We start from the raw sequence: 24,984 nt of genomic DNA on the forward strand, positions 1-24,984 counted from the left end.
ACCCACATGGAAATAAGAGGGATAATTAACCTTTAGGTTGTGTCTGGCTTGAAGGAAAAGGTAGGGAAATATGAGAAGAAAAATGGCCTTAAGGTTGCCATTTTTCCTTCAAACCAAACACAGCCTTAAGGTTGCCATTTATAGAATTCTTTTCATAAGAAGAGATATATGAGAAGAAAACTGGCCTCTAAGTCTGTTCAACACTTTTATTTATGAAATGTAGAATATTTACAGATTACCTTTCGCATTTTTTTCACACAAAGTTACCACCCTGATAATCAAACCCACATTCTCCTAATTACCAGCCCAAGATTTTACCATTATATCAATTAAACTCTTCACTTGCATTGATAAAGGAAACTTTCCTTATTATTAAGCTTTTCTCTTGGGGGGTGTTCTTTTTTTGGAGTTTGAGAGGGGGGAAAGTTGGTCAATGGGATTTTGATTCCTATCGACCAAAAATCCTATGTTCTTTTTTCAGATTTATGTGGGGACCAGAGAAAGTTTATTTTCCTAGGTATACCCATCTCTTAGGTGGGTAAATAACTTTCCCACCTTGGGGGAAAGTTGCCAACACTTGAAAGAGACAAAAATTTCCCTTGTAATAATGGATTTTTATGCTGGGTAAGTACATTTACCCGGATAAGTAACTTACCGAAATGCAAATGAGGTCTTGATGACTTGAATTATTAATTTCTATCATATGCAGGGATAATGCACCTAACCATACCATCCATTAGGCCTGGGACTTTTTGGATTGGTCATATATTCATCCCACAATCCACATTGATCTATACCCCTTGGTTGATTACAGATTTCTTTTTCAATTTTCCCATTGATGTGTAACGAGGGAAACACATGGTAATTTTGGCTTCCCAACCATAGTTCTATGTGGAATGTTTAGTTCCATGAACTGTTTGTTTTGAATTTTACATGTACACTATAATCAATGTTGTGAAGTAAGTTGATTCTATGGTTCATTAATTTATTACTTAATTGTAGGATTATTGATGGTGTATTTGGTGGAATTGTTAAAATTCCAATATGTGTTAAGAGTTAAGTTTTATTGGCATGGTAAATAAAAAAAGACCAAGTCGTGTCCTAGTTTGTAGGAGTTGTGGTTGAGGATGTTCACCACTTTGCTTTGATTCTGTTCCTAAAAAGCTGCACATGTTGTTAGTAAACATTGTGCTGTTTAGAATATCTCTATTTAAGTTGTAAGTCTGTCTTTTATTAATACAAGTAATTTTCAGCTTGAATCTTCTATTTAATACCAACATCTGGTATCAGAGCCATTGCATTAAAAAAAAAATAGCACTTTTCTTGCAGCAGCAAGGTGATATGGCGTCCGACAGCAATAGTTTTGTGCAACCAGCTATTCCCCATTTTGATGGTCATTATGATCATTGGAGCATGTTGATGGAAAATTTTTTAAGGTCCAAAGAGTATTGGGACATTTTAGAGAATGAGGTGACTGAACCAGTTGCAGAAGAAACACTCACTGAAGCACAAAGCAAGGCTTTGGCAGATCGAAAGCTCAAGGATTTGAAAGCAAAGAACTATTTGTTTCAAGCAATTGATTGCTCGATTTTGGAGACCATTCTCCAAAAAGACACTTCAAAGCATATCTGGGATTCGATGAAGAAGAAATATTCAGGCACAACCAGGGTGAAGCAAGCACAACTTCAAGCCCTCACAAGAGATTTTGAGACTCTTCAAATGAAATCAGGAGAGTCTATTACCGAATTCTTTGGGAGAACAATGGGGATTGCAAACAAGATGCGCTTTCATGGTGCAGTCATGGAAGACGTTAAAATTGTTGAGAAAATTTTGAGATCAATGACTTCAAAGTGGAACTATGTTGTTTGCTCCATTGAAGAATCCAAAGATGTTGAGCATATGTCCATTGATGAGCTTCAAAGTTCCCTACTTGTTCATGAGCAAAAATTCAATCATGAAAATAATGAGGAGCAAACAACTCTCAAAGCCTCTACTGAATTCTCAGGCATGAGAGGAAGAGGTCGAGGAAGAAGTGGAAGAGGATGTGGAAGAGGTGGTCGTGGAAATAGGGACAGCACTCTCGTTTCCAAGAGAGATGACAACTCTCAAGAAAAAGAAAAATGGCAGTATGACAAGTCCAAGATCAAATGTTACAGATGTGGATATTTTGGTCACTACAAGAATGAATGTTATACAAACTTATCCAAAGAGAAGGGAGAAAAATCCAATTTTGCTGAGAAGAAGAATGAGGAAGAAACACTCTTGATGGCCTTTCATGCATAGCAAGAGCCTGATCAAGAGACATGGTATATGGATACCGGTTGCAGCAATCACATGAGTGGGTGTAAGTCTTCTTTTCTAAACTTTAATGAAGATTTTCGTTCAGTTGTAAGTTTTGGGGATAAATCAATTGTGAATGTCATGGGAAAAGGGGATATTCAAATCAGGACTAGGAATGGTTCTATTGAAATCATTTCAAATGTTTTTTATATTCCTGATTTAAAAATAGATCTTTTGAGTGCTGGTCAGTTGCAAGACAAAGGTTATAAAATCACCATCTTTAAAGGAGAATGTGAGGTGTATGATCCAAAAAGAGGCTCCATTGCTGTAATAAAAATGACTTCAAACAGGTTGTTTCCTTTGAAGATCAAAACAGTGCCAACTTGCTTGTTTGTTAAAGAAGATGGCTTATCATGGAGGTGGCATCATAGATACAGGCATTTGAACTTTAATGGGCTGAAGACACTACATCAAAAGCAGATGGTTACTGGCCTTCCACCAATCACTCCTCCATCAAAAACTTGTGAAGAATGTGTTATTGGCAAACATTAAAGGGATACATTTTCTAGTGGAAAAGCAGAAAGAGCTCGAGCTGTACTTGAATTGGTTCATTTAGACCTATGTGGACCAATCAATCCAACTTCAAATGATAATAAAAGGTATTTTATATCTTTTATAGATGATTTCAGCAGAAAGACCTGGGTGTATTTTTTGCAGGAAAAATCAGATGCTTTCCAAGTATTTAAAAGTTTTAAGGCTTTAGTTGAAAATGAGGCCGATAAGAAGATTAAAACACTCAGAATAGATCGAGGAGGAGAATTTTGTTCAAGTGAATTTGATGCATATTGTGAAGCAAATGGCATAAGGAGGCAGCTAACTACTTCATACACACCGCAATAAAACGGTGTGTGTGAAAGAAAGAATAGAATCATTCTCAACATGGTTCGAAGCTTGCTAGCTACCGAAGGAGTTCCAAAGCAGTTCTGGCCTAAAGTAGTGTTATTGTCAATTCATGTTCTAAACAGAAGTCCGACCTTTGCAGTGAAGAACATGACACCTCAAGAGGCGTGGTGTAGAAAGAAGCCTTCAGTTGAGCACTTCAAAGTATTTGGATGCATTGCATATGCACATATACCTGATGAAAGAAGGAAAAAACTTGATGACAAGAGTGAAAAATGTGTGTTTCTTGGGGTAAGTGAATCTTCAAAAGCTTACAAATTATTTAATCCCATGACAATGAAGGTGGTAATAAGCAGATATGTAATTTTTAATGAAGATTCTAAATGGAATTGGACTGACAATTTAGTTTCAAATCCAATACTTGATGATGTTGTCTTAGATGATGAGATAGAAGTTCTTGAAATCCAAGTGCAGCCTCAACCTGAAATCCAAGAGCAATCATCATCTCAGTCTGAAATCCATGAGCAGCAATCGTTTCAACCTGTGGCTCAAACTCATCAACAATTGGAAGAAGAAAGGGGTTATAACTTGAGGGATGAAAACACAAGAAGGAGGCCAGCATGGATGATGGATTACGATGTAAGTTATTCAAGTTCTGATGATGATAATGCTCATTTTGCATTGTCTGTAGACAGTGATCCAATCACATATGACGAGGCTATAAAAGACAAGAAATGGAGGGAAGCAATGGACAAAGAAATCAAGTCCATTGAGAAAAATCACACTTGGGAGCTGATTGATCTGCCTAAAGGACAAAATACCATTGGTGTCAAATGGGTTTATAAGACAAAATTGAATGAAAAAGGTGAAATCGACAAGCATAAAGCCTGACTAGTAGCAAAAGGTTACAAGCATAAGCATGGAATTGATTACAAGGAAGTGTTTGCTCTAGTTGCTAGAGAAGATACAATCAGGTTGGTGATTTCACTAGCAGCTCAAAACTCTTGGCCTATTTTTCAATTAGATGTAAAGTCAGCTTTCTTGCATGGCAATTTGCAAGAAGCGGTGTTCATTGACCAACCACCTGGTTATGAGAAGAAAGGAAAGGAAGAGAAGGTTTATAGATTAAAGAAAGCACTCTATGGACTGAAGCAAGCACCGCGAGCTTGGTACAGTTGCATAGATGTTCATTTTATCAAGTTGGGATTTCAGAAATGTCCTTTTGAGCACACTTTTTATGTCAAGACTGAAGAAGGAGGTAATATACTCATTGTGTGTTTATATGTTGATGACTTGATATTTACTGGTAATAATATCAAGATGTTTGATATGTTTAAAGTATCTATGATGAAGGAGTTTGAAATTACTGATTTGGGATTAATGCGTTATTTTTTGGGATTGGAAGTCATTCAAACTACTGCTGGTAATTTCATTTACCAGAAGAAGTATGTTCAAGAACTTCTTGCAAAATTTAAAATGGCCGATTGCAAGCCAGTTGGAACACCAACTGAACCTGGTTTAATGTTGCGCAAAGATAATGGTGACAAGGAGGTTGACAACACTTATTTCAAGCAAATTGTTGGTAGTCTCATGTACTTAACCTCCACGAGACCTGACATCATGTATGCAATAAGTTTGATTAGTAGATACATGGAGAAGCCATCTGAGATGCATCTAAATGCAGCTAGAAGAATCCTTAGATATGTGATAGGTACAATTGATTATGGTGTGTTTTACAAAAGGAAAAATGGTACTGATCTTGTTGGCTATACAGATAGTGATTATGTAGGTGATGTAGATGATCGCAAGAGCACTTCTGATCACGTATTCATGCTTAATTCTGGTGCGATATCATGGTCCTCAAAAAAGCAAGATATAGTGACACTTTCCACAACTGAAGCCGTGTTTGTAGCAGCAGCCTCAAGCTCATGTCAAGCTTTGTGGCTTAGAAAAATGTTTGAAGTACTTGGTGATGAGAAAAAGGGTCCAACAATCATTTATTGTGATAACATGTCAACTATCAAGCTGTCAAGAAATCCAGTCATGCACGGGAGAAGTAAACATATTGATGTTCGTTTTCATTTTCTAAGAGATCTTTGCAAAGATGAAAAGATTGAGCTGCAATATTGTAAGAGTGGAGAACAAGTTGCAGATATTTTGACTAAGCCATTGAAGCAACCAGCGTTTGAAAAATTGAGGAACATGCTTGGAGTTTGTTCTGTTCGAAGCATTAATCAAGAAAAAGAAAAGACCATGTGGCAATAGAATCCTAAACTGTTTTCCAGCAGAAATCAATTTAAGGGAGAATGTTAAGAGTTAAGTTTTATTGACATGGTAAATCAAAGACCAAGTCAAGTGTTCTAGTTTGTAGGAGTTGTGGTTGAGGATGTAGTTAAGTTTTATTGGCATGGTAAATCAAAGACCAAGTGTCCTAGTTTGTAGGAGTTGTGGTTGAGGATGTTCACCACTTTGTTTTGATTCTGTTCCTAAAAATCTGCACATGTTAGTAAACATTGTACTGTTTAGAATATCTCTATTTAAGCTGTAATTCTGTCTTTTATTAATACAACTAATTTTTAGCTTGAATTTCTATTCAATACCAACAATATGTAATGCGGTATCTTTGTCAGACTACATTCTAAAATGCCATCCAACCTTGGGCATTAATTTTTATATGGGTCATTTAGAAAATTAAAATAAAGCATCAACCCAAAACTTCTTAGATGGCTTTGAAGTATAGCAAAGCTACAAGGGGTAGAGATGGAGAGGAGAAATTAAGATTATAGGACCCATCGGGAATGGAACAGTCAGTGGGTCATGCAAACCCAATTAGACTCAGTGTTTTCGAATCGTTCCTGAAAACCATTCAGACAACTAGTTCCGTTTCACCCTTAATCTGTTCCTAGGTTAGAAACCATTGATTTGATAAAAAAACCGCTGATTTGACGATCAAACCATTGACTCGTTTGACTCAGACAGCGGTTTGTGGTTTAAAAAGGAGGCAGAGGAGATTGAAGCTCAGATCTGAGATCATCCTAGAGAGAGAGAGAGAGAGAGAGAGAGAGATATGAGATCTCATAGATCTAAGAGAGGTTTGACGCTTGGAGCCCCGGATGCTGCATTGCTGTTGCCGCTGCCGTCGTTGGTGACATTGGGTGATCCTCCTCCCTTCTCCCTCCTTTCTCTCTTTCCTTTCTTTCTCTCCCTTATTTCTCTCTTTCTTATACTTTCCTTCTTTTCTTTCTTTCTTGCTTTCTTTCTTTCTCAACCGAATGCCAACCGCTAGATTTCCTTCTCCTAATAAAAGACTAAACTGACTAAACCGTTCGAACCAAACAATCGAACTGCTGACCCAAAAACTAATGGCCAAAACAGTTCCATTTCTGGATTGGTTTTCAAAACCTTGATTAGACTTAAACTGAACTAATCCTATTATACGGGGTCTGGGTTGACATTATGGATGTCCTAAAAGCACTTACAAATTTGTGGTATAAAATCATGTTCCTTGCTACAAGTACCATGAAAGCACTTCAGGTTGTAAATGTCACATATCAAGTTTGTACATATTGTACCCCATGTATATATGCAACATTTACAGTCCCAACTGTGCAAGATTTACAAGCCTACAGTGCTCTTGAGCTACCCAAAACATGTTTCTGTATTGTAGATTTCCACCTAAATGAAATTCTTGATTCTTTTGAAATGTTGATTTGTTTGAAAATTTTCAAATTTCTTTCACAATACAAACAAATTTTTCTTACCACCTAGATGGTGATCCAGTTGATCTTCAAGGGAATGAAAATATTGTTTGAATCTCGAAAAATTTATATTCGACCAGGGTTAACTTTTAAAGGTATCTCAATTACTTTACAATCCAGCACTCAGATAATCTCAAAACTGATTGAAGCTTAGCATGGTTCCTTCCCTTAACTTTATTTCGTTTGACAGAAAATAAGAGAAAAACACAAAGTTGAGTGAGTTTTTTAAGAAACTTTAAAAAATTCCTTCCCTCAACTTTCAGTTTCCATCCTACTTTTTGACAAATCAAACATAGCTTTATCAGGTCCATTTAATGTGATGAAAATCCCAGTTCTCATGCATGCATGGTGAATTGGCTAGTAATCTTAATCTCAATTTGGAAAGAGTGTAAATACAAATATGCACTGTTTTCAAAATTTGACCGGACCGGGCGATCAGACTGAAAAACTAGGAACCGATTACTTGACTGGTTTCGTTGTCTTCTAAAACCGTTGATTTTGGTTAGCAAACCACTGAACCGGCCAGTTAACCGTTCAAATAGTTTTGAACGTTTTCCAATTTTTTAATTTTTTTTGTCAAAACGGGCCAGCTGTTCGGGTTGAATGGTCGAACCGTTTGAACCAGTAACCGGACCCCTGACCAGTTCGGTCACTAATTCGTTTTTAAAAACCATGCAAATATGTAAAATACAAAGCTTTGTATATTGAATTATAAACCTTGAATTTGCACCGTACATATTTGTATTTGTATTCTTCCCAAATTGAGCCTAAGGCTGTATTTGGTTGCAGTGTAAACTATTTGAACTAACACAAAACAAATGGTAGTGTAAATTCATGATTTGGGTGCAAATTCTGATAATCTAATTTTGTTTTGATAAGTTTTACCTTATTTTGTTTGATTGCAATTCAATTGAAGTAAAATAAGACTTGAGGCAGAATAAAGTAAAACCCCCCCCAAAAAAAAACCAAAATTTGCATTCTTTTCATTTGCACTCCCATGCCTTTGTACTAGTGCAAATAAAATTGCACTGCAACCAAACGCAACCTAGCTAAGGTCCAAATTTCAGAAAAAGATGGACAACCAATGTTGAATGGAAAGGCTAGAAATGATAGGATCAGGAATGAAATCATCTGTAGGAACCTAGGAATAACTCCAATAGATGATAAAATAAGAGAAATTAGGTTTGGTGACGATGCATAGAAAACCATTAGTAGAACTAATAAGAGAAATGATTTGTTACAAATTGAAGGAACTAGAAGGGTCAAGGGTAGACCAAGAAGGACATGGATAGAAGTATTAAGAAATTATTTAGGCTGTGTTTGAAATTGATGCAAATGAAGTGTAAATCTCGGTTCAGGGTAAATTTGCACTCTGGTTCACTTTTGCCTGTGTTTGGCAACATTACATTTATGCATTGACAAATGATAGACCAATGCATATTTGCATTGATAATAAGATGTAAAAGTACATCAATGAAAAAGAAGTAAATTTGTATTTAAGTGGGCTTTTGATAAAAAAAAAGCATATGCTTTATTGGAATTCATGTTTGCATCCATTACAACTAAAAAATCTGCTTGGTAAGAATATAAATTTGTTAGTGCAAAACTAACCCAATTTTACAATTTATATGAACCATTTTACACTCTACATATTTACATTCACACTTATTTGCATCGTTTTCAAATGCAGCCTTTAGTACTAATAATTTAATAGTGGATATGACTTCTAAACATAATATATTTGGAAAACAGGATTCATGCAGCCAACCCTATATAATTGAAATAATGAATGGATGATGATGATGATGGACAACCAAAGACCATCCTAGCTCGTACAAATATAATGTGCAATGTGTCTAATAGGATCAGTAGCCGGAAAAAAGTGATTTGGTAGTTGTAGGGGTTAGAAACAAATTGAACATTACTTGGGTGAAAGTAATTAGAAATGATTTAACCACTTAAATTTAACAATAGATTTGACACCAAATAGAATGAAAGGGCAAAAGAAGATTGAAGTAGATGGGGCAAAGCTTTGATGATGATGATGTGTCTAAAGTGTATAACTTATGTATGTATGGCATGTGTATGTACAAGCAAGGTTTTTAAAAACGAATTGGAAACAACCGGTCAAAGCACCGGTTTCTGGTTAAGCGGTTCAACCGTTTGGGTCGAATGGTTCGACCTGTGACATCATAAATAAATTAAAAATAAAAATATATTTATAAATAATAAAAAATAGCATAAAATTAAATAAAAACAGAAAAATACATAAAATAAAACTATCTAAATACAAAAGTTATACAGTATAAAATACATAAAAAATATAAAAATAAAATACAGAAAAATTCTAAAGAATACAGAAGAAACACAAAAATTCAAAAAACATAGAAAAATAAAACTATCTAAACAATTAACAATTAAGGAAACCAACATGAATAAAATTTAAAACCAACATATTATTAGATGACTATGACATTGTTGGAGGGCCTTAGTAGAACGCTAGATCATCTTATATCCATAAATTGAGAATCTGAGACTGAATTCAATTAGCTTTACTCTTGGAAATCCTCATCATCATCTCTAACTCCAAAGAAAAAAGAACTAGAGGTAATCCAATGCCAAGTGACAAAAGAAGGTAATCACAGCATGTATGCGGATGAGCTCAACAATGGTCACGATGACCAAGATTCTAATGCTAAGAACTAAGCGCTCAATTAAATCGGCAATGGCAGGCAACGGGGCAGTGACAGGAAGTCAGGAAGCAACAGAAAATCAATCAAGCTTGTAATTTGTATCATCGGAAGAACTAGAATATATCCAGTTTTGAAATTGCCACCACTATCGATATGGTCCCAAACATCAAAGGTCTTTGCAAGGGGCTTAGAAAGATCATTGCCCAGACAGTGAGAGCGTAAGATAACCCCACCGAATCCAGAAAAATGGGTTCTTGGGGAAGTGTGGTAGGGGAGGGTAGGGGCTGTCGCCGCTTGATAGAGGCAAAGCTAGGGCCACCGGAGCTATCTACGTCGAGTATGTCGATTGAAAGAGGAGGGGAGACAACTCAAATGCCAGTGCAGAAAGAGTCGTGCCGTTCAAAGCTTCTAAGATCCATTGCTCGATTTTGCATGCTCTGCTCCCAAAATGCAGAGAGACTTGCGAGGGCAGATCCGGGTTGGTTGGTCCGGAAAGTTATGGGAGAGGCAGGCTAAGTGAAATAATATACTGGAAACTACGCAAGTTTCTGATGGTTCGCACTGCGGCAGCTTCTGGGCTAATTGGGGATGCAAATTTTCTGCGTTTTTGAGCTATGAATTCCTTGACATGCTCAAGCTTGGCTATCACTGCACCCGCCATAGCACCAGCAACAAAGATGGTCACCGCCGATAATGGTGGTGTGACTGTGACGGTGGGCTTGGGCTTGGTCGCAGGTGATTGTCGTTGCAAGTGCTGCTGCAAGCCTGCAACTGTTATTGCCGCTAAAACCCCCTGCCCACCGCTGCAAAATCGCCGGCCGCCGCTGCAAATCAGTCGCCGGACCTGTTACTGCTGGACGGTTGGACCTGCTGCAAAATCAACGCTGGCTACCATAGATGAAGCTGACCGCCGTCGCCGGTGGCTGTGAATGGTTGTCGTCGCTGTGTTTCGCCGTCGACTGCCGTAGGTCGTAGTCGGTTGGGTGTGAGGGCTGAGAGGAGGGAAGGTTAGAACGAAAATGGGGGTCGTTCTAACCCTAAGCATTCGTAATATTTGGGGTCAGGGATATAGGAGTCATTTTATTTTTTTGTTTTTTTTATTTTATTTAAATCAACGAAAATATAAAATATAATCCGGCTCGGGTCAAATGGTTTAGCGGTTTGATCGCTCGGGCCAGCGATTTTCTGACTTTTTCAACGGTTTTTAAAGAATTGCCGATTTATAATATATCCGGACCCGAAAGCCTGACTGGTTACAAGTTTTTCCGGTCTGACCCCACGATTGAAACGGTTCATCATTCATTCTCCTCAATTAGCGTGGTCCTACCAATTGTTTGTCTACTGGGCTAAATCCAACATTTTCTCTGTTGGACTGAGACTACTCAAAAGGAAGTCTTTCTCAAGTAGTCTATATTCTTTTCCTTCCTTTGTTCCCTTCTTTCAATAAAAAAAACTGGTAGCTCTTGAAAATTGAAGATACAAAGTTTTCCTTCATTCAACTATTCAGTGATATGGATACATCATTTGTCATGGACCAAATAAGCCATTAGCTCAATCAAAGAGCCCCAGGGGTCAAAGCAAATTAAGAAAGAAAAACACAGAAAAAAGGGGGAACTCGTAAGATTCAAAGAAAGAGAAGCAGATCAAAAGAGAAAAAAGAAAACAAGAAAAGAAAGATTGAATTTCCCTGCATCTATGCAGACAAAAAGTTTACCTTATGTAATTAGGCCTGTCAATGATATCTCGAAATTTAAAGTTTGATCGGATATTCAATCCAAGTATCTCGAATTCAGATGATGTATTTATGTAATCGGATCAGATTCAGATTTTAAATCTACATCCCATTAAAAATTAGATTAGATTCAGATTTTACTCTATCTGATTCGATTAAAATCCAAATCCAATTATATTATAATATTTATTAATTTTAATACATAAATTCATATAATTATACTTAAAATTATAAAAAATATATTTATATTATATATATATAATAAATTGAATATGTTATATTTATATTAATTTATTATATATAAAAATTGAAAATAATTAATTTTTTATTTTAAAAATTTAAAGCAAAATCGAATTAAATCGATCCGAATCCAAAATCTTCAAATTCGATTGAATATTTTTATCCAATTTGAATGCAAATTTTCAATAATAGGATCGAATTAAGAATTTGTTGAATGCCATCCGTTTACTGCCCTATCAATAACATGGACTTGATCCATGTTAGGTGAGGTTTGGTTTCAGCCTTCCAGACAAGGCAAAAGCAGAAGGTTTGGTTTGGTTAAGAACGTAATTCCGAGTTTGGCATTAAAACATCTCGGCATGTTAGGTGAGGTTTGGTTCATATTGCAACATCCTTCTTTCGGCTGGAGCCGGACAAACTGATAAGCTGAGCTGCCTTGCATTTAGAGAACGCCAGTACATGTCCTTGTATCATCATCAGTCTATGTGTATGGGCGGAGCCGCGGAGGTATCAGGCAGCTGCTCTTGTCCCGCAGTAAATGCAATGCTAAAACCTAAAACCTAAAACCTAAAACCACCACCTGGACACTGTTCGATCCATTGCCTACGTGGCTGCTGACCTGACAAAATCATCCTACTCCATATGCGTCACAGCTCTAAGTCTCTAACCATCATTTCATCCTCCGTTACTTAGCCTGGTCATACGACCTACGCCACGTGGCAAGAAAAAAAAGAGAGTATCCAAGATCAACGTAAGTAGATAACCCGTGTGAAGAGTTAACACGGTTGGTTAAATAGAGCCGATTTACTGGGGCTGCCCAATAAATGCTTCCATTCCATCTTCTGACAATACAACGATGCCTAAAATTGAAGACAAGCAAACTCCACGAAATACCTTCCTTTGGAAAAGCTACACTATCCAAATGGTAAAAGAATATCAGCTTCCCATCTCCGAGCAGCCTTAAAATTTGAAGTTTCTACATCCCCATCTCTTCAATTCTCATATTCAATAATCTCCCCTACTTCTCGTCCCCCATCATTGATAGAGCCATCCATGGAGAGAAGAAAGCCCAGAGGAAGCACAGATGAGCTGGCCGTAGTAAAGGCAGCAGCATGGGCGTGGTACCAACATGGATCAGGGTCCGAGGGGAAGCCGATGCCCGAATTCGACCTCGCAAGGATACGTCGCCCGGCGATACCATCTCGGTACAAGCTAGAGGCGCTGAGGATGGCTGATTACAGCACGGAGGGATCGACCTCGCCGGCTCCAACTGTAAGCCCATCTTACACAGACTCCAATTCCCTACTCGATCCCTACGAAATCCAGAGAATCTCCCAACAACTCGACTATTTCATAGAAACCAGCAGTGTTAAGTTCTTTCGCGAGTCTAGCGTCAGGGAACAAGGTCGCCGGAAAACCATGACACCTCTGGAAACTTACGCAAGCGTGAAGAAGATGAGCAAGAAACTGAACGGTTTCTGGCTAAGGCACGCGGCGGTCGTCTGTGGGTCAAGCGGTGACGTGGTGGAAGCCGGCGTCTTGGGTGGGCAGCGCCGCCCGCTAAAGCATGTCTCAGTCGTGAGCTTCCCTAATTGCCGTCCAAGAGCAACTAGCCTTGCTAAGTAAAACGTGCTTCTGTAACAGATTTTTGGTTTGTAAAATGTAGCAATAATGTAATGAATTGTCTTTTGTGCGCCTTTCTCTAATTTTTCATAGTGTTGCACCGGCCGACGCATGGAGTAGATATCTTCTAGATCTAAAATATTTATATCCAAACGCCTCCTTGATGGGTCCACCTTTAGGTGTTGTATTGATCCAACGGTTGCGAGAAAAGGATCCAAAGACACGAATATTTGCATGAGAAATGTACAGTAGTCTTCTTCTCATCTTCTGGTTGGTTATCAGTCATGGAGTTTCACATGGGATGATGGGATTGTAACCTTTGTTTTGTTTCTTCTGGGCACTGGGGACACGATCTGTTAGACCCACGGGAGACGGCTAAATTTAGTGTGGTCCCGGCCCAAAATAAGTGATTATTTGAGTAAACACTTATTTTTTGAGCATTCCCAAATTTGGTCTAAAGTAGGAGACTTTCAAACTTGAAGATCATCATGAACAAAAGTTATGGCCTTGTTATTTTTCCTGAATTTTTATTTTATATTTGTGTGAAGTTTTGTTCCATTTATAGTTTTGAGGGTAAGTTTTACTTTTTTTTAAAAAGGTAATATTGTATAGACAAATATGTACCATCTGTTATATACCCTATGGATGATTTGGTAGATGCCACCTAATCTATCGTGTGATCTAGATAGGAGGATGTTGGATCCAGCTGGCCATACAACAAATCACAATGTAGGAATTGGGAAACATTATCACAGATATGTCTTGAAATTTGAGGCTGCAAATGGATCAAATCCAATCCGATATGGGTATAGATCCAAATTTGTTTCATTTATATTAAATTCAAATTTGGTTTTATCGATTGGATATATAGTAAATTTTAAGGTCAAAATATTGATATTAGAATTGAATACAATTAGGATTGCAATGAAATATTCCATAGGTATAAATATATTAGAATAATACATAAAAAATATTATTTATTATCAATAAAATGAAGTAAAAATGACTTGAATATTATATTCATAAACAAAATGAATTAAAAATTATTTGTATGTAATTTCAATCTATGAAAATTTAATAAAAACACACACAAACCAATTAAGGGAGTGTTTGATAATATAATTTTGCTGATGTGGGCATTGTTTTTATTTTAAAAAACAAAATCGTGTTGACTAAGGATCAAAATTTTGATACAATATGCTTCATATTAGACATTTCGTATTGTGTTTTAGAGTCCAGAAACACCTATTTACAAGTGTCTTGAAAACCCCTTTTTCTTAATAAAAAATACACTTAAAAGCATCCCCAAAAACAAAGTTTTGAACAAAAAAAAAAAAAAAAAAAAACAACTAAACACGCATAGTTTTTAGTATCGATACTCGTTGAACCATGATGTTGGCGAAGACCCCTAAGAATGGGGTTCAACTATGATATTAAAAAAACTTTATAACTAATGAACCGAGTGATAACCAATCTATGTGGTATTTATTAAAATTCAGGAGATTAATTGATAAAAGCCCTTGTCGTATCATGTCTTTTCAACAGCATAGTTTTTTTTTTTTAAACATTTAAATTGAATCAGAATGGATTGTATGAGATCAGATAAAAGGAGTGAATTCGATCGGATCAACTTCAATAGGATGGAATTCGAATTCAAATTGGAATTCAGAAAATCAGTTAAGGTTTACAGGCTTACAACCCTGCTGAAATTACTAAAAGACCCTTCATTGTCAGAGAGAGAGAGAGAGAGATTTTTCAAGCTCTCTTACAATGGCAAAACTGGTCCCTACACTCTGGTGAAGCTAGCCCAGTGGTTCGACGTTTAAGCCTTAAAATTAAAGGCCTCCTTACTTGGCACTCACTCTCGTGACAGTAGCATTGAAGCTCTATCTTGGACACATATCATTTGAGAGGTGAGGGTGACTCCAACGGTGTCGAGTACTTGTGGGACCCATGTATCTGAAAACATTAAAAAGGTTATTGGTTATGCTTTAGACATACTTATTTGTGATGTTAACACACACCTAATAATTTGGATCCTTTTGACGTCTCTTCTTCTGCAGCAAATCCAAACTCGTCATCCATTGACTCCTATTTCTAATACGGAGTCCGGACTGTTACTCGTATACTGCGCCTCACATTGAATTCACAGTATGCCCTAGCTGTATGTTGGGAATATCTTCTGTATTTATATTTATCGACAAATATAGATACACACGATGCAGAATTCTGAATTCCAGGCCCCCTATTATTAGCCATCTTCCCCCTTATAAACCACATCCTGTCCGTGAAATTGGTATCAATTCACGGTCAGGATGCATTCTCCCTGTACTTTGGGACTATAAAATTCTGATATGGGCTGATTGGTCATTCTCCCGTATATTTATTATTTATGGGAAGATATTCTCAGTACAGGATAAGATGTGGTGTGAGCAGATTCCAATTAGTCCCAGTGACAAATATGAGATGGGTGGTGTCCGATCATGTTGATAGTGTCGGAATGCTTTTTTTTTTTTTGACATTTTAAAATTTCCAACAAAACAAGATGCCTGGCATTGTCATCCAGTAGGGGTGTTCAAGGCATGGTCTTGGAATTATTGTTGACCTGTATGGTTGGACCGTTTAACCTGCAAATCATCCAAGTAACCGGCTCTGTTTCATCCCTGAACCATTCCTTTGCCAAAAACTGCTGATTTGGTCAATGATCTATTGGCCCAAATGGTCAAATCATCTAACTGTTTGACCTGAATAATGGTTTTGGCTGTTTTTTTTTTATTTTTTTTAAATTACAACGAACCATCCATTTGGATCGGACTATTGAACCGCTGACTTGGAAACCGGTGGCCAAAGAGGTTCCAGGTCAGTTTTTAAAATATTGGCTCACAGTTCAGTTAAATCTTCTGGTGTTTTAATATTTGTGAACCAAAACTGAACCAAGTCAACTGGTTAACCGATTAACAAGTTCAGTTTATTGGTTTTTTAAATTTATTAAAAAACATACATAATAGATAGATAGATAAATAGATAAGTGCACTTAATAGTCTTCCTTTATTCACATGGTAAAGTTATACAGTATCTATTTATTGCCGCATCACATATTAACAGTTTTCGGTGTGGATGGATAAATAATTTACTCAAGTCTTAGGAAGGTATTACTTGCCTAGGTAATTAAGCCATTTAGAGAATCATTCTTTTCCACAGGACCCACTAATACCAAAATACAAACACAATTTTATTTCTATCGTCATTGATGAAAATACTTTTTATCTATCATACTTATTTTTGTTTAATAGGATGTATATATAATATTAGAGATGTGCCTAAAATTTTTTATAGATTTTCTTTACTTTTTGTATTTTTTTCATCTATTTTTAAATTTTTGGTATTTTACTATAGCATCGTGGATTAACTTGTTTGAGCCAAATGGTTTAACTGCTAACCCTCCACTAAAAAAGCTCAATTTCATTATAAGGACAGCTAAAAAATATAGCTTTTTATACTATTATAACTATTGTTCATGTATTTAATTACTGAAATTTAATGATGTAGAGGGGTATTCTAGTTAAGAAAAAATCCACAAGCCTTGGGAAGCTACTTCCACTCTTTATTAGTAGTATATAAATATTGATTAGGGCATCTATTGGAATCAAAGGGTATGTGCCCCATAAATGAATGAATCCAAAATCCAAATCAGCACCCTAAAGAATGATTCCAATAGACATCCAGTTGATTGTAGCCCATTGACGAGTAATCTCTTGGATCCAGACATCCAGTTGCCTGGTTTCACCCCACATTGATTGTAGCCTTAACCCTACTTAGCTTGTATTTCAACCAGTGTAAATTTATTCCATTACAATCTTGTATCATGGTTATGGCCTTATGGGAGCTACTCTCCTGGTTGTAGAGCCTAAACGGTCTTCTTGAGGATTAAACATGGGTTGCGTGGCCATGTTTTCAACCGCTCATCCCACTACGCTCCTTCAATGAAGGAGAAATCAATTCAAAGAATTAGCCCAAAAATTGGGTTCTGATGACTGAAATGGACAGTTCGGTTTTGATTTTGAAATCGTCTATTTCTTGAGGGCCAATAAATGCGTTGAATCAACTCCAATCACCTGTCCACTAGATGTCTGCCCACGTCTACCCACAACACACTACTACCTAAATTGAAAACATCTCCTCCTGCATAATATTATGTAGGAAGATTAGATGTTCTTCATGTGACTGCAATGTTATATGAGTAAACGTGGGCAGAACTTGTGTGAACAGGAGATCCGGACTCTATTGAGTCCTGAATACATTTTCATCAACCTCCACGCCATTTGTAAGACCTCTCTAACTATTGAACCATCTAACTCATGGTGAGAATTGAGAAATGCTTTTGAGTTTCCGCCAACGAGCAAGGAGCAACAGAGCATGATCTCTTCAAGAATTTCTCATGGAGTTTGTGAGCAATAACAACTCTTAACACAACATGTATGTCTTCGTGATATTAATTGAAAGTTTGTTCCTTTGACGGGTCAGTGTTATAAAGAATCACGCTATGAGACTCACCATCTCTCTGTGGTCTATGTTGGTACACGCAGCAATTCGAGATACTACAATCCAAATACAGGCATAGATTAGTTGAGACTTGAGACTTCCGTTTACAGATTAAGAGACTATTTGGGAGGGCTGAGCCATTTTGCAGAAGCTATCTATAAATTCGATTTTGCAGCTTCTGTAAACCTATTTTCACTTTCCGGGTTTTTACCAGACATGACTTTATGACGTTCTAGGTTGCTCAGCTCATGCTTTTGTAATGTCAGAAGCCGCTGCGTGAAACCCCTCCCAAACAGGCACTAACAAAGGACTGTCAATAATACACGCAGGCACACAGTTGCTTTTGTTCTAAAATTCAACTCTTACTGTTTTTTATATCTTTTTGGTACGACAATTTGTCAATGGATTTGTTATATCATATAGTAATAATATTGAAACAATAACATAAAAGTATCAGTGACTCTAAAATCTGATACGTATCATATGATACGACAAGGTTAAAAAAATCGTTACTTATCAGCCAATACGTATCATATCGAGCCTTTCCTGATACTCCTACAGAGGTTGTATCAGGTCAGGGCCTGGTTCAGAGGGTAGTTGGAACTTAAACCGACCCCTTTGAACCAAAATCGAAAAAAATCGTTACTTATCATATGATAGGACAAGGTTAAAAAAATCGTTACTTATCAGCCAATACGTATCATATCGAGCCTTTCCTGATACTCCTACAGAGGTTGTATCAGGTCAGGGCCTGGTTCAGAGGGTAGTTGGAACTTAAACCGACCCCTCTGAACCAAAATCGAAAAAAATCGTTACTTATCATATGATAGGACAAGGTTAAAAAAGTCGTTACTTATCAGCCAATACGTATCATATCGAGCCTTTCCTGATACTCCTACAGAGGTTGTATCAGGTCAGGGCCTGGTTCAGAGGGTAGTTGGAACTTAAACCGACCCCTCTGAACCAAAATCTAAAAAAAAAAATAAGTGAAAGAAAAAGCAAAGGGCCGATACTGACCGATATGCCCTCGATACTTTGAACATTGCGATACAACAGTGCTTTGCTTTTGAGTTTCCATAATTCCATCAACGAGCTACAGTGCAAGATCTCTTCATGAAAACATTGGGATGTGCATTAAGATACACATACACTGATATCCTGGAAAATATATATAAAAAACACTGAATACAAGTCTTGGTCTCTTGGATGAATATAATTAAGGTATATACAAAGAAAAAAAAACACATACCTTAATAATTTATCTGGAGTGTGAAATATTGGGAGACACTTGGAAAACATTGAAAAGTATTAACCCACACCACCCAAAATATAGAAAGTCTGCCATAGATAGGATTAGAATTCCACCATGTTTGATCTAGAATTTCCCATGGTGTCCTAATTCAGTATCCATCTTTACTTCACCAAGGAAACTAGAGTGCCTACTAAAATGATGCATCAGACCAAACGTATTAACATGATTGACTGAAGTATTATGGGGAACCCACTTCTGTCTAAACTCATTCCGATTGCCAGAACTCAAAAATAAAGGATACGATGCACTACTTTCTCCTTGTCAAACGAATGATCAGCCACTCAACAGCTCAGTAATTATGTCATCATTACCACAAGGATGATCTGGAAGGATCCTCAACTGGAAAAGGTTATGAAAGTTACTAGATTGGAACTTCAGGTAAATAGTTCAAATAGGACTAAAAAGAGCTTGTCTCTGATTTTCTTTTTTTAGAACATGGAGCATGAGGTCTTGAATATGTTAAATCCAAACCTTGCATGACAGAAATGATTCTCCATCCCAGGTTCTCATCGAGTAGACCACCTGCAGCAAAAATGTACTGCATGTTTATCTTCAATAACCTCCTTGACTTTGTATGGGCAGTTGGCATCTGGGCAAACATGGACATGGAATGACTTCGGCTGTAGATTGTCAGGAAATTCTAGGATTTTTTCTCCTGGAAGTTTGTTGGAGAGTTCTACAAATAATAGGTGCAGCCACAAAAATTCTTCAGAAGAAAGCAACATGTTCTCCAAAGAAGGATCTGCAATTTTTATCAATGAACTTGACATGGCACATGGCTGTAGAGAAGTGGAAAACCCAACAGGCTCTGATGATTCACTCCCATGTTCATGTGATTTGGAGTTATCCACATTTCTTACATGTACAGGACAGCAGTAAGCAAACTGAACTTGGTGTTCTTCCACTCCCAACATTGGCAACAATTCAGATCGGTGTACAATCTGTGCTTTTTTCATTTTCTCCATAACCAGGATTCCTTCAGATACCTTGTTGTGTCCTGTCTGCACCGTTGGAAAGGACTCGGTATTTGATGAACTGACATCTACTTTACCTTCTGCACAGTTCTTTATAGACTTGAGATTTGGAATCAAGCAATTCTGGAAAAATTTGCATGTGGCATCCACTTTCACATACTGAGTTGATGGAATTTGCACTGTATCATTATTTGCAGGATAGAAACACTCAATTCCTAATTCAGCCTGAATTCTCCCTTTCAATGAGGCCATCTTAGGCTTCTCACCATGTACAAGAATCACATGCTTTGGGGAGAGAAATTTGACAAGATTCATAATCCCTATGGCATCTGTGTGAGGACTAAAAGAGAGCTGATGAATCTGGTATTACATAAAAATTGCTCAGAACTGTAAATAATTATCAAAATTGCTCAACAATGATTAAGATGATTTGGTCAGTGGAAGAAGTATCAGCTTCAGCTTATTCAAGTCATTAATTTAATTGCAGTTTCTTTTAAGATATGTAAGATAAAAATGTTGAATTTTATGGCATTCCTGAAGTTGTATGTCCAAAGTTGCATCCGTTTCACATTTCTCACCATCTCTAGATTAATATCCTCACAAAACATGATAGTGTCATCGGCAAATTGGAGATGGGAAACTACTGATTGATCCCTACCAATTCTCCACCCTCTAATCAGACCTTGTGTGTCTGCAGTCACAATCATACCACTCAACACTTCTGCCACTAAGGTGAAAAGGAAAGAGGATAAAGGGTCTCCTTGTCCGATACCTCTCTTATCCAAAAAGAAATCTTTAGCTACCTCATTTACAAGGATTAAGTAATGGGCAAAGCTAACACAACCTTTCATCCAAGACCTCTATCTAACACCAAAACCCACCTTCTCTAAAACTGCTAGCAAAAAATTCCAATCAACTAAATCATAAGCTTTTTCTAGATCCAATTTGCTAATCAGCCCCTTTGATATACTCTTTCTTTTCTCTACAATCATCTTCCTTCAACAAAAGCCCCTTGGAATGGTGAAATTAGTGAAGGCAAGGCCTTTTTGATCCTTTTAGCCAAAACCTTTAAGATGATCTTGTAAAGACACCCCATCAAACTTATTGGCCTAAAGTCCTTTGGAGATAAAGCCTCTTTCTTTTGGGGATTTAAGGAGATAAAGGTGGCAGTTGCTCCATAGCGGATCTTCCCTTTAAGATAGAATTCATGAAACACTTCCAACAACTCCAATTTGATGAAATCCCAACACTCTTGATAGAAACCCATTGAGAAATCATCAGGGCCAGGGGCTTTGAGCCTATCCATTGCAAAGATTGTGTCCTTAACATTTTCTAGAGAGAACCTTCTTTCCAAATCACGTGCTTGCTCCTCAGATAATCTTCTCCATTCCAACTCTAGTAGGCCCAGAATATTCCTCACTGATTCTGAGAAGATTGACTTAAAGTGATTCACAAAGATCCTTCCTATTTTTGCCATTCACAAAGATCCTTCTTCAAACCTTTTGGCAACCCCCTTTGCTCCTACTTGTTTTAGTGCACTCCCTTCCCTTGTGCCATCTTCCCCTTTTCATTCCATCTCATCCTCCATAGTCTCTTTCCACTCTTCAATCCTTGTATCACCCAGAGGAAACGGAGCCCTCCGAAGCACATTGTCATGAAGCTCGATCCAAAAGTAACCAAAACTTAAGTTGAGAACATAGCCTACCTTATGAAAGTGCATTCCTCTCCTCACCAGGTTCTTCTTGGTTAGGCATCTATCCAAGACAGCCACCCAGACTAAAGCATTTAATTTGGTGGGGGTAGGGGTGTAAACGAATCGAATCCGATTAAATATTCAAATTTTTGATTCAATTCAAATTCGACCAACTAATTATTTTAGGTAATTAATAAATATATAAAATAAATATTTTATTTCTATAAGGCATAAAAATATATAAATTATTTATATAATTTAATTATTATATATATAAATTGTATAAAACATTTAAATATTTTATATATTATATATAAGAATTAAATAATCAGTCGGACTTGGATATTTATCGAATCAAATCAGGTCATATCCGAATTTGAATCCGATTAACTATTCAATATGAATAGGATATCCGAATTCAACCGATTAGATATTCGAATAATCCAAATTCGGTTCATGTCAAATCTCAAATTCGAAATCGGATTTTCAAATACCATTGACACCCCTAGGTGGGGGCTGTCAAATTCCAGATAAATAGCTGCAGGAAGTTCAGGACTATCTCCTTCTAACAAGTTTTTGGCAAAGGACCTCAATGAAAATGATCCATTTGTACTCCAGATCCAGCACTAGCTGTCTTCTTCCAACAAGTTCATGGCCTGATTGGATATCAGCTCAAATACCTCTCTCAATTAATTTCTCAATCCTAGAAGTTTCTTTTGAATGAGGGGCTCCAAATGATGTTATTATTTGAGACTTCATACCACTCTTCCACCGATGTTTCCTGATTGTCTGCCAAAAGAAACAACTGGGGGAACATCTACGCCAATGGCCTTTTTCTACACCACTTGTCCTTCCAAAATCTTAAGAAATGTCCATTTCCCACCTTCAGAACCAGACCTCTACTCAGCAATGGATACATGTCCATGATCTTCCAAAGAGAGCACCCTAAAGAATTAACACAAGAGCTGGTTACCCAGTCACCTCTATCAGTGTCAATTTAGTTGCTACCAGTTTTCTCCACCAACTTTCCTTCTTGTTTCCAAATCTCCAGTTCCATTTACCTAGAAGGGCTTTATTAAATAATTTCAGTTTTTTGATCCCTAATCCTCCTTTTCCATTTGTGGAACATATTTGGTCCCAACTGACCAAGTGAATTCTTTTTTCTAAATCCCATCCTTTCCACAAAAAATGTCTCTGAAGTTTTTCCACCCTTTGAGCCACTTTTGCTAGGATAGGAAAAAGAGCGAAAAAATATGAGGGCAGATTTGAAAAGGACCTTTTGAGGAGAGTGATCCTACCTCCCAAAGATAAATATTTGGCCTTCCGAGAGGCTAATTGTCTTTCCAGCCTTTCCACCACAGGGTCCCAAATAAATGAGGAAGTGCACTTAGCTCCTGGAGGCAGACCAAGGTAAATGGTGGGCAAAAATCCAACCTGACAGGCTAGAACCTCTGCAAGTGCTTCAAGGTTCTCAATCCTACCAACATTGGAATCAATTTGCTCTTTGACCAGTTCACTTTCAGACCTGTAACTACTTCAAACCAACCCAGCACCTCTAGCAGAATTCTCAATTGATCTGCTTCTGCATCAATGAAACAAAGAGTATCATCAGCAAATTGGAGCAGTTGGACTTTCTACCCCCCCCGCCTTAATTCAAAAGCTCTCCAAAGCCCAACTTCCCCAACTTTGTTCACAAAAGCAGTTAAGATCTTCACCACACAAATAAACAGAAGAGGGGAAGGGGATCCCCTTGTCGTAGGCCTTTAAAAAACCCTGCCGATTGACCATTCACTAAGATTGAGAATTTTGGAGAAGTAATGCAGATCTTCACCTAGTTTCTCCATTTCTGACCAAAATTCATGCTCTCAAGGACAAAGTCCAAGCACTTCCAATTCAGATGATCATAGGCTTTTTTCAAGTATAGTTTACACAACAAACCAGGGCTGCCCTCCCTCTTCCTTGAATCTATCAATTCATTAGCTACCAGCACACTGTCTAGCACTTGCCTGCCTGACACAAAAGCAAACCGATTTTTTGCTGTCACTAAATCTAAGACCTTCTTTAATCTTTCTGCTAGAACCTTAGCCAAAATCTTATAGAAGCTGTTCAGCAAACTGATTGGCCAAAAGTCCTTGATATTTGTTGCACCCTACACCTTAGGAATTAGAGAGATGAAAGTTGAATTCAGACTTCTCTCCAGGGCAGCATTGTGATGAAAATCCTGAAATACCTTCAGCAAATCTTCCTTCACCACCTCCCAACATTTCTTATAGAACAAGCTGGTCATACCATCCGGCCCTCAATACTTGTCTACTTCCAATTTTTTAATCACTTGCCAAACTTCCTCCTCTGAGAAAGGAGCTTCTAGTTCCCTCTGTTGTCCCTTTGAAAGCCTTTTGAAGATCAGATCTACATGGAGGGGTCTTCTAGTCCAATTTTCTTTAAACAAATCTGAAAAATGCCTTGTGGCAATGCTTTTCATTTCTGTCCATGTTTCTCCCACCTCTTCATTCAATTCCAACCTCTACAACTGATTAAACATTTGCCTTGCATTTTCCATCTTGTGGAAAAAGCTGGAATTTTTGTCCCCGGCTCTAAGCCATTTAACCTTAGCTCTTCCATTTCAGTTCATCCTTATAAGCTAGTTTGTCTAGATTCAGCTTAGCTTCTTCCCTTTTTCTCCTTTCCTCTTCTAACAAAAGACCAACCTCTTCTGCCAAATCCACTTCCTTGATAACTTCTAGACATAACCTCTTTTCTTGCTCTGAGCCACCATTGGTTTCCTGATTCCAGGATTCCAGAGATTCTTTAATAAGACTGAGTTATTTTGCAAAAATGAAAGAGCTTGTACCTTCAAGTTTTGATTCTGTCCACTTGGAAGAAAGAAAAGGGACCAACTCCTCTTCTTCAAACCAAGCACTTTCTAGTTTAAAGGGAACTTTCCTAGTCCTCTGATTTCCACAGACTAGCTATATAGGAGTGTGATCAGAGACCGGCCTTGGGAGAGCAACCTGTTTTAGGCTTTTCCTCCCACCCAAGAGAGACCAAGAATCTATCCAGTTTTACCAGAACTAGGTTCTCCTGATTGCTTGTTCAAGTAAATTGGGCCCCTAATAGTTGGAGACCAAGTAGTTCAAAATAATTCACAAACTCCACAAAGCTTCTCATTTCCCTAGTTCTTCGAGTCCCACCCCTCTTATCCTCCAAAAATCTCACTATGTTGAAATCACCTTCAAT

The 24,984-nt window shown here is 37.4% G+C and overlaps 2 protein-coding genes across 10 annotated transcripts in view; one reads left to right on the forward strand and one right to left on the reverse strand.

The window, feature by feature from the left end:
* Positions 1–1,341: 1,341 nt before the first annotated feature.
* LOC148792168 (uncharacterized) lies at positions 1,342–2,283 on the forward strand. Its single transcript, XM_088903738.1, has one exon. It carries the CDS (start codon positions 1,342–1,344, stop codon positions 2,281–2,283), a length of 942 nt encoding a protein of 313 aa, XP_088759864.1.
* Positions 2,284–18,597: 16,314 nt separating this feature from the next.
* LOC104607455 (cleavage and polyadenylation specificity factor subunit 3-II-like) overlaps positions 18,598–24,984 on the reverse strand; it is a 28,081-nt gene continuing 21,694 nt past the window's right edge. For 5 of the 9 annotated variants that reach the window (XM_088904542.1, XM_088904541.1, XM_088904539.1 and 2 more), the window contains one exon: positions 20,392–20,414. Coding sequence is in view for 3 of the 9 variants with exons in the window: in XM_088904544.1 (XP_088760670.1) it covers positions 19,587–20,383 (797 nt within the window). In the remaining 6 variants the exon portion in view is untranslated. The other 4 variants (XM_088904543.1, XM_088904545.1, XM_088904544.1 and 1 more) reach the window with 3 other exon arrangements.

This window comes from Nelumbo nucifera, chromosome 4 (genome assembly GCF_055504915.1).
Source record: "Nelumbo nucifera cultivar China Antique chromosome 4, China Antique-T2T, whole genome shotgun sequence".
Taxonomy (NCBI): Eukaryota; Viridiplantae; Streptophyta; class Magnoliopsida; order Proteales; family Nelumbonaceae; genus Nelumbo; species Nelumbo nucifera.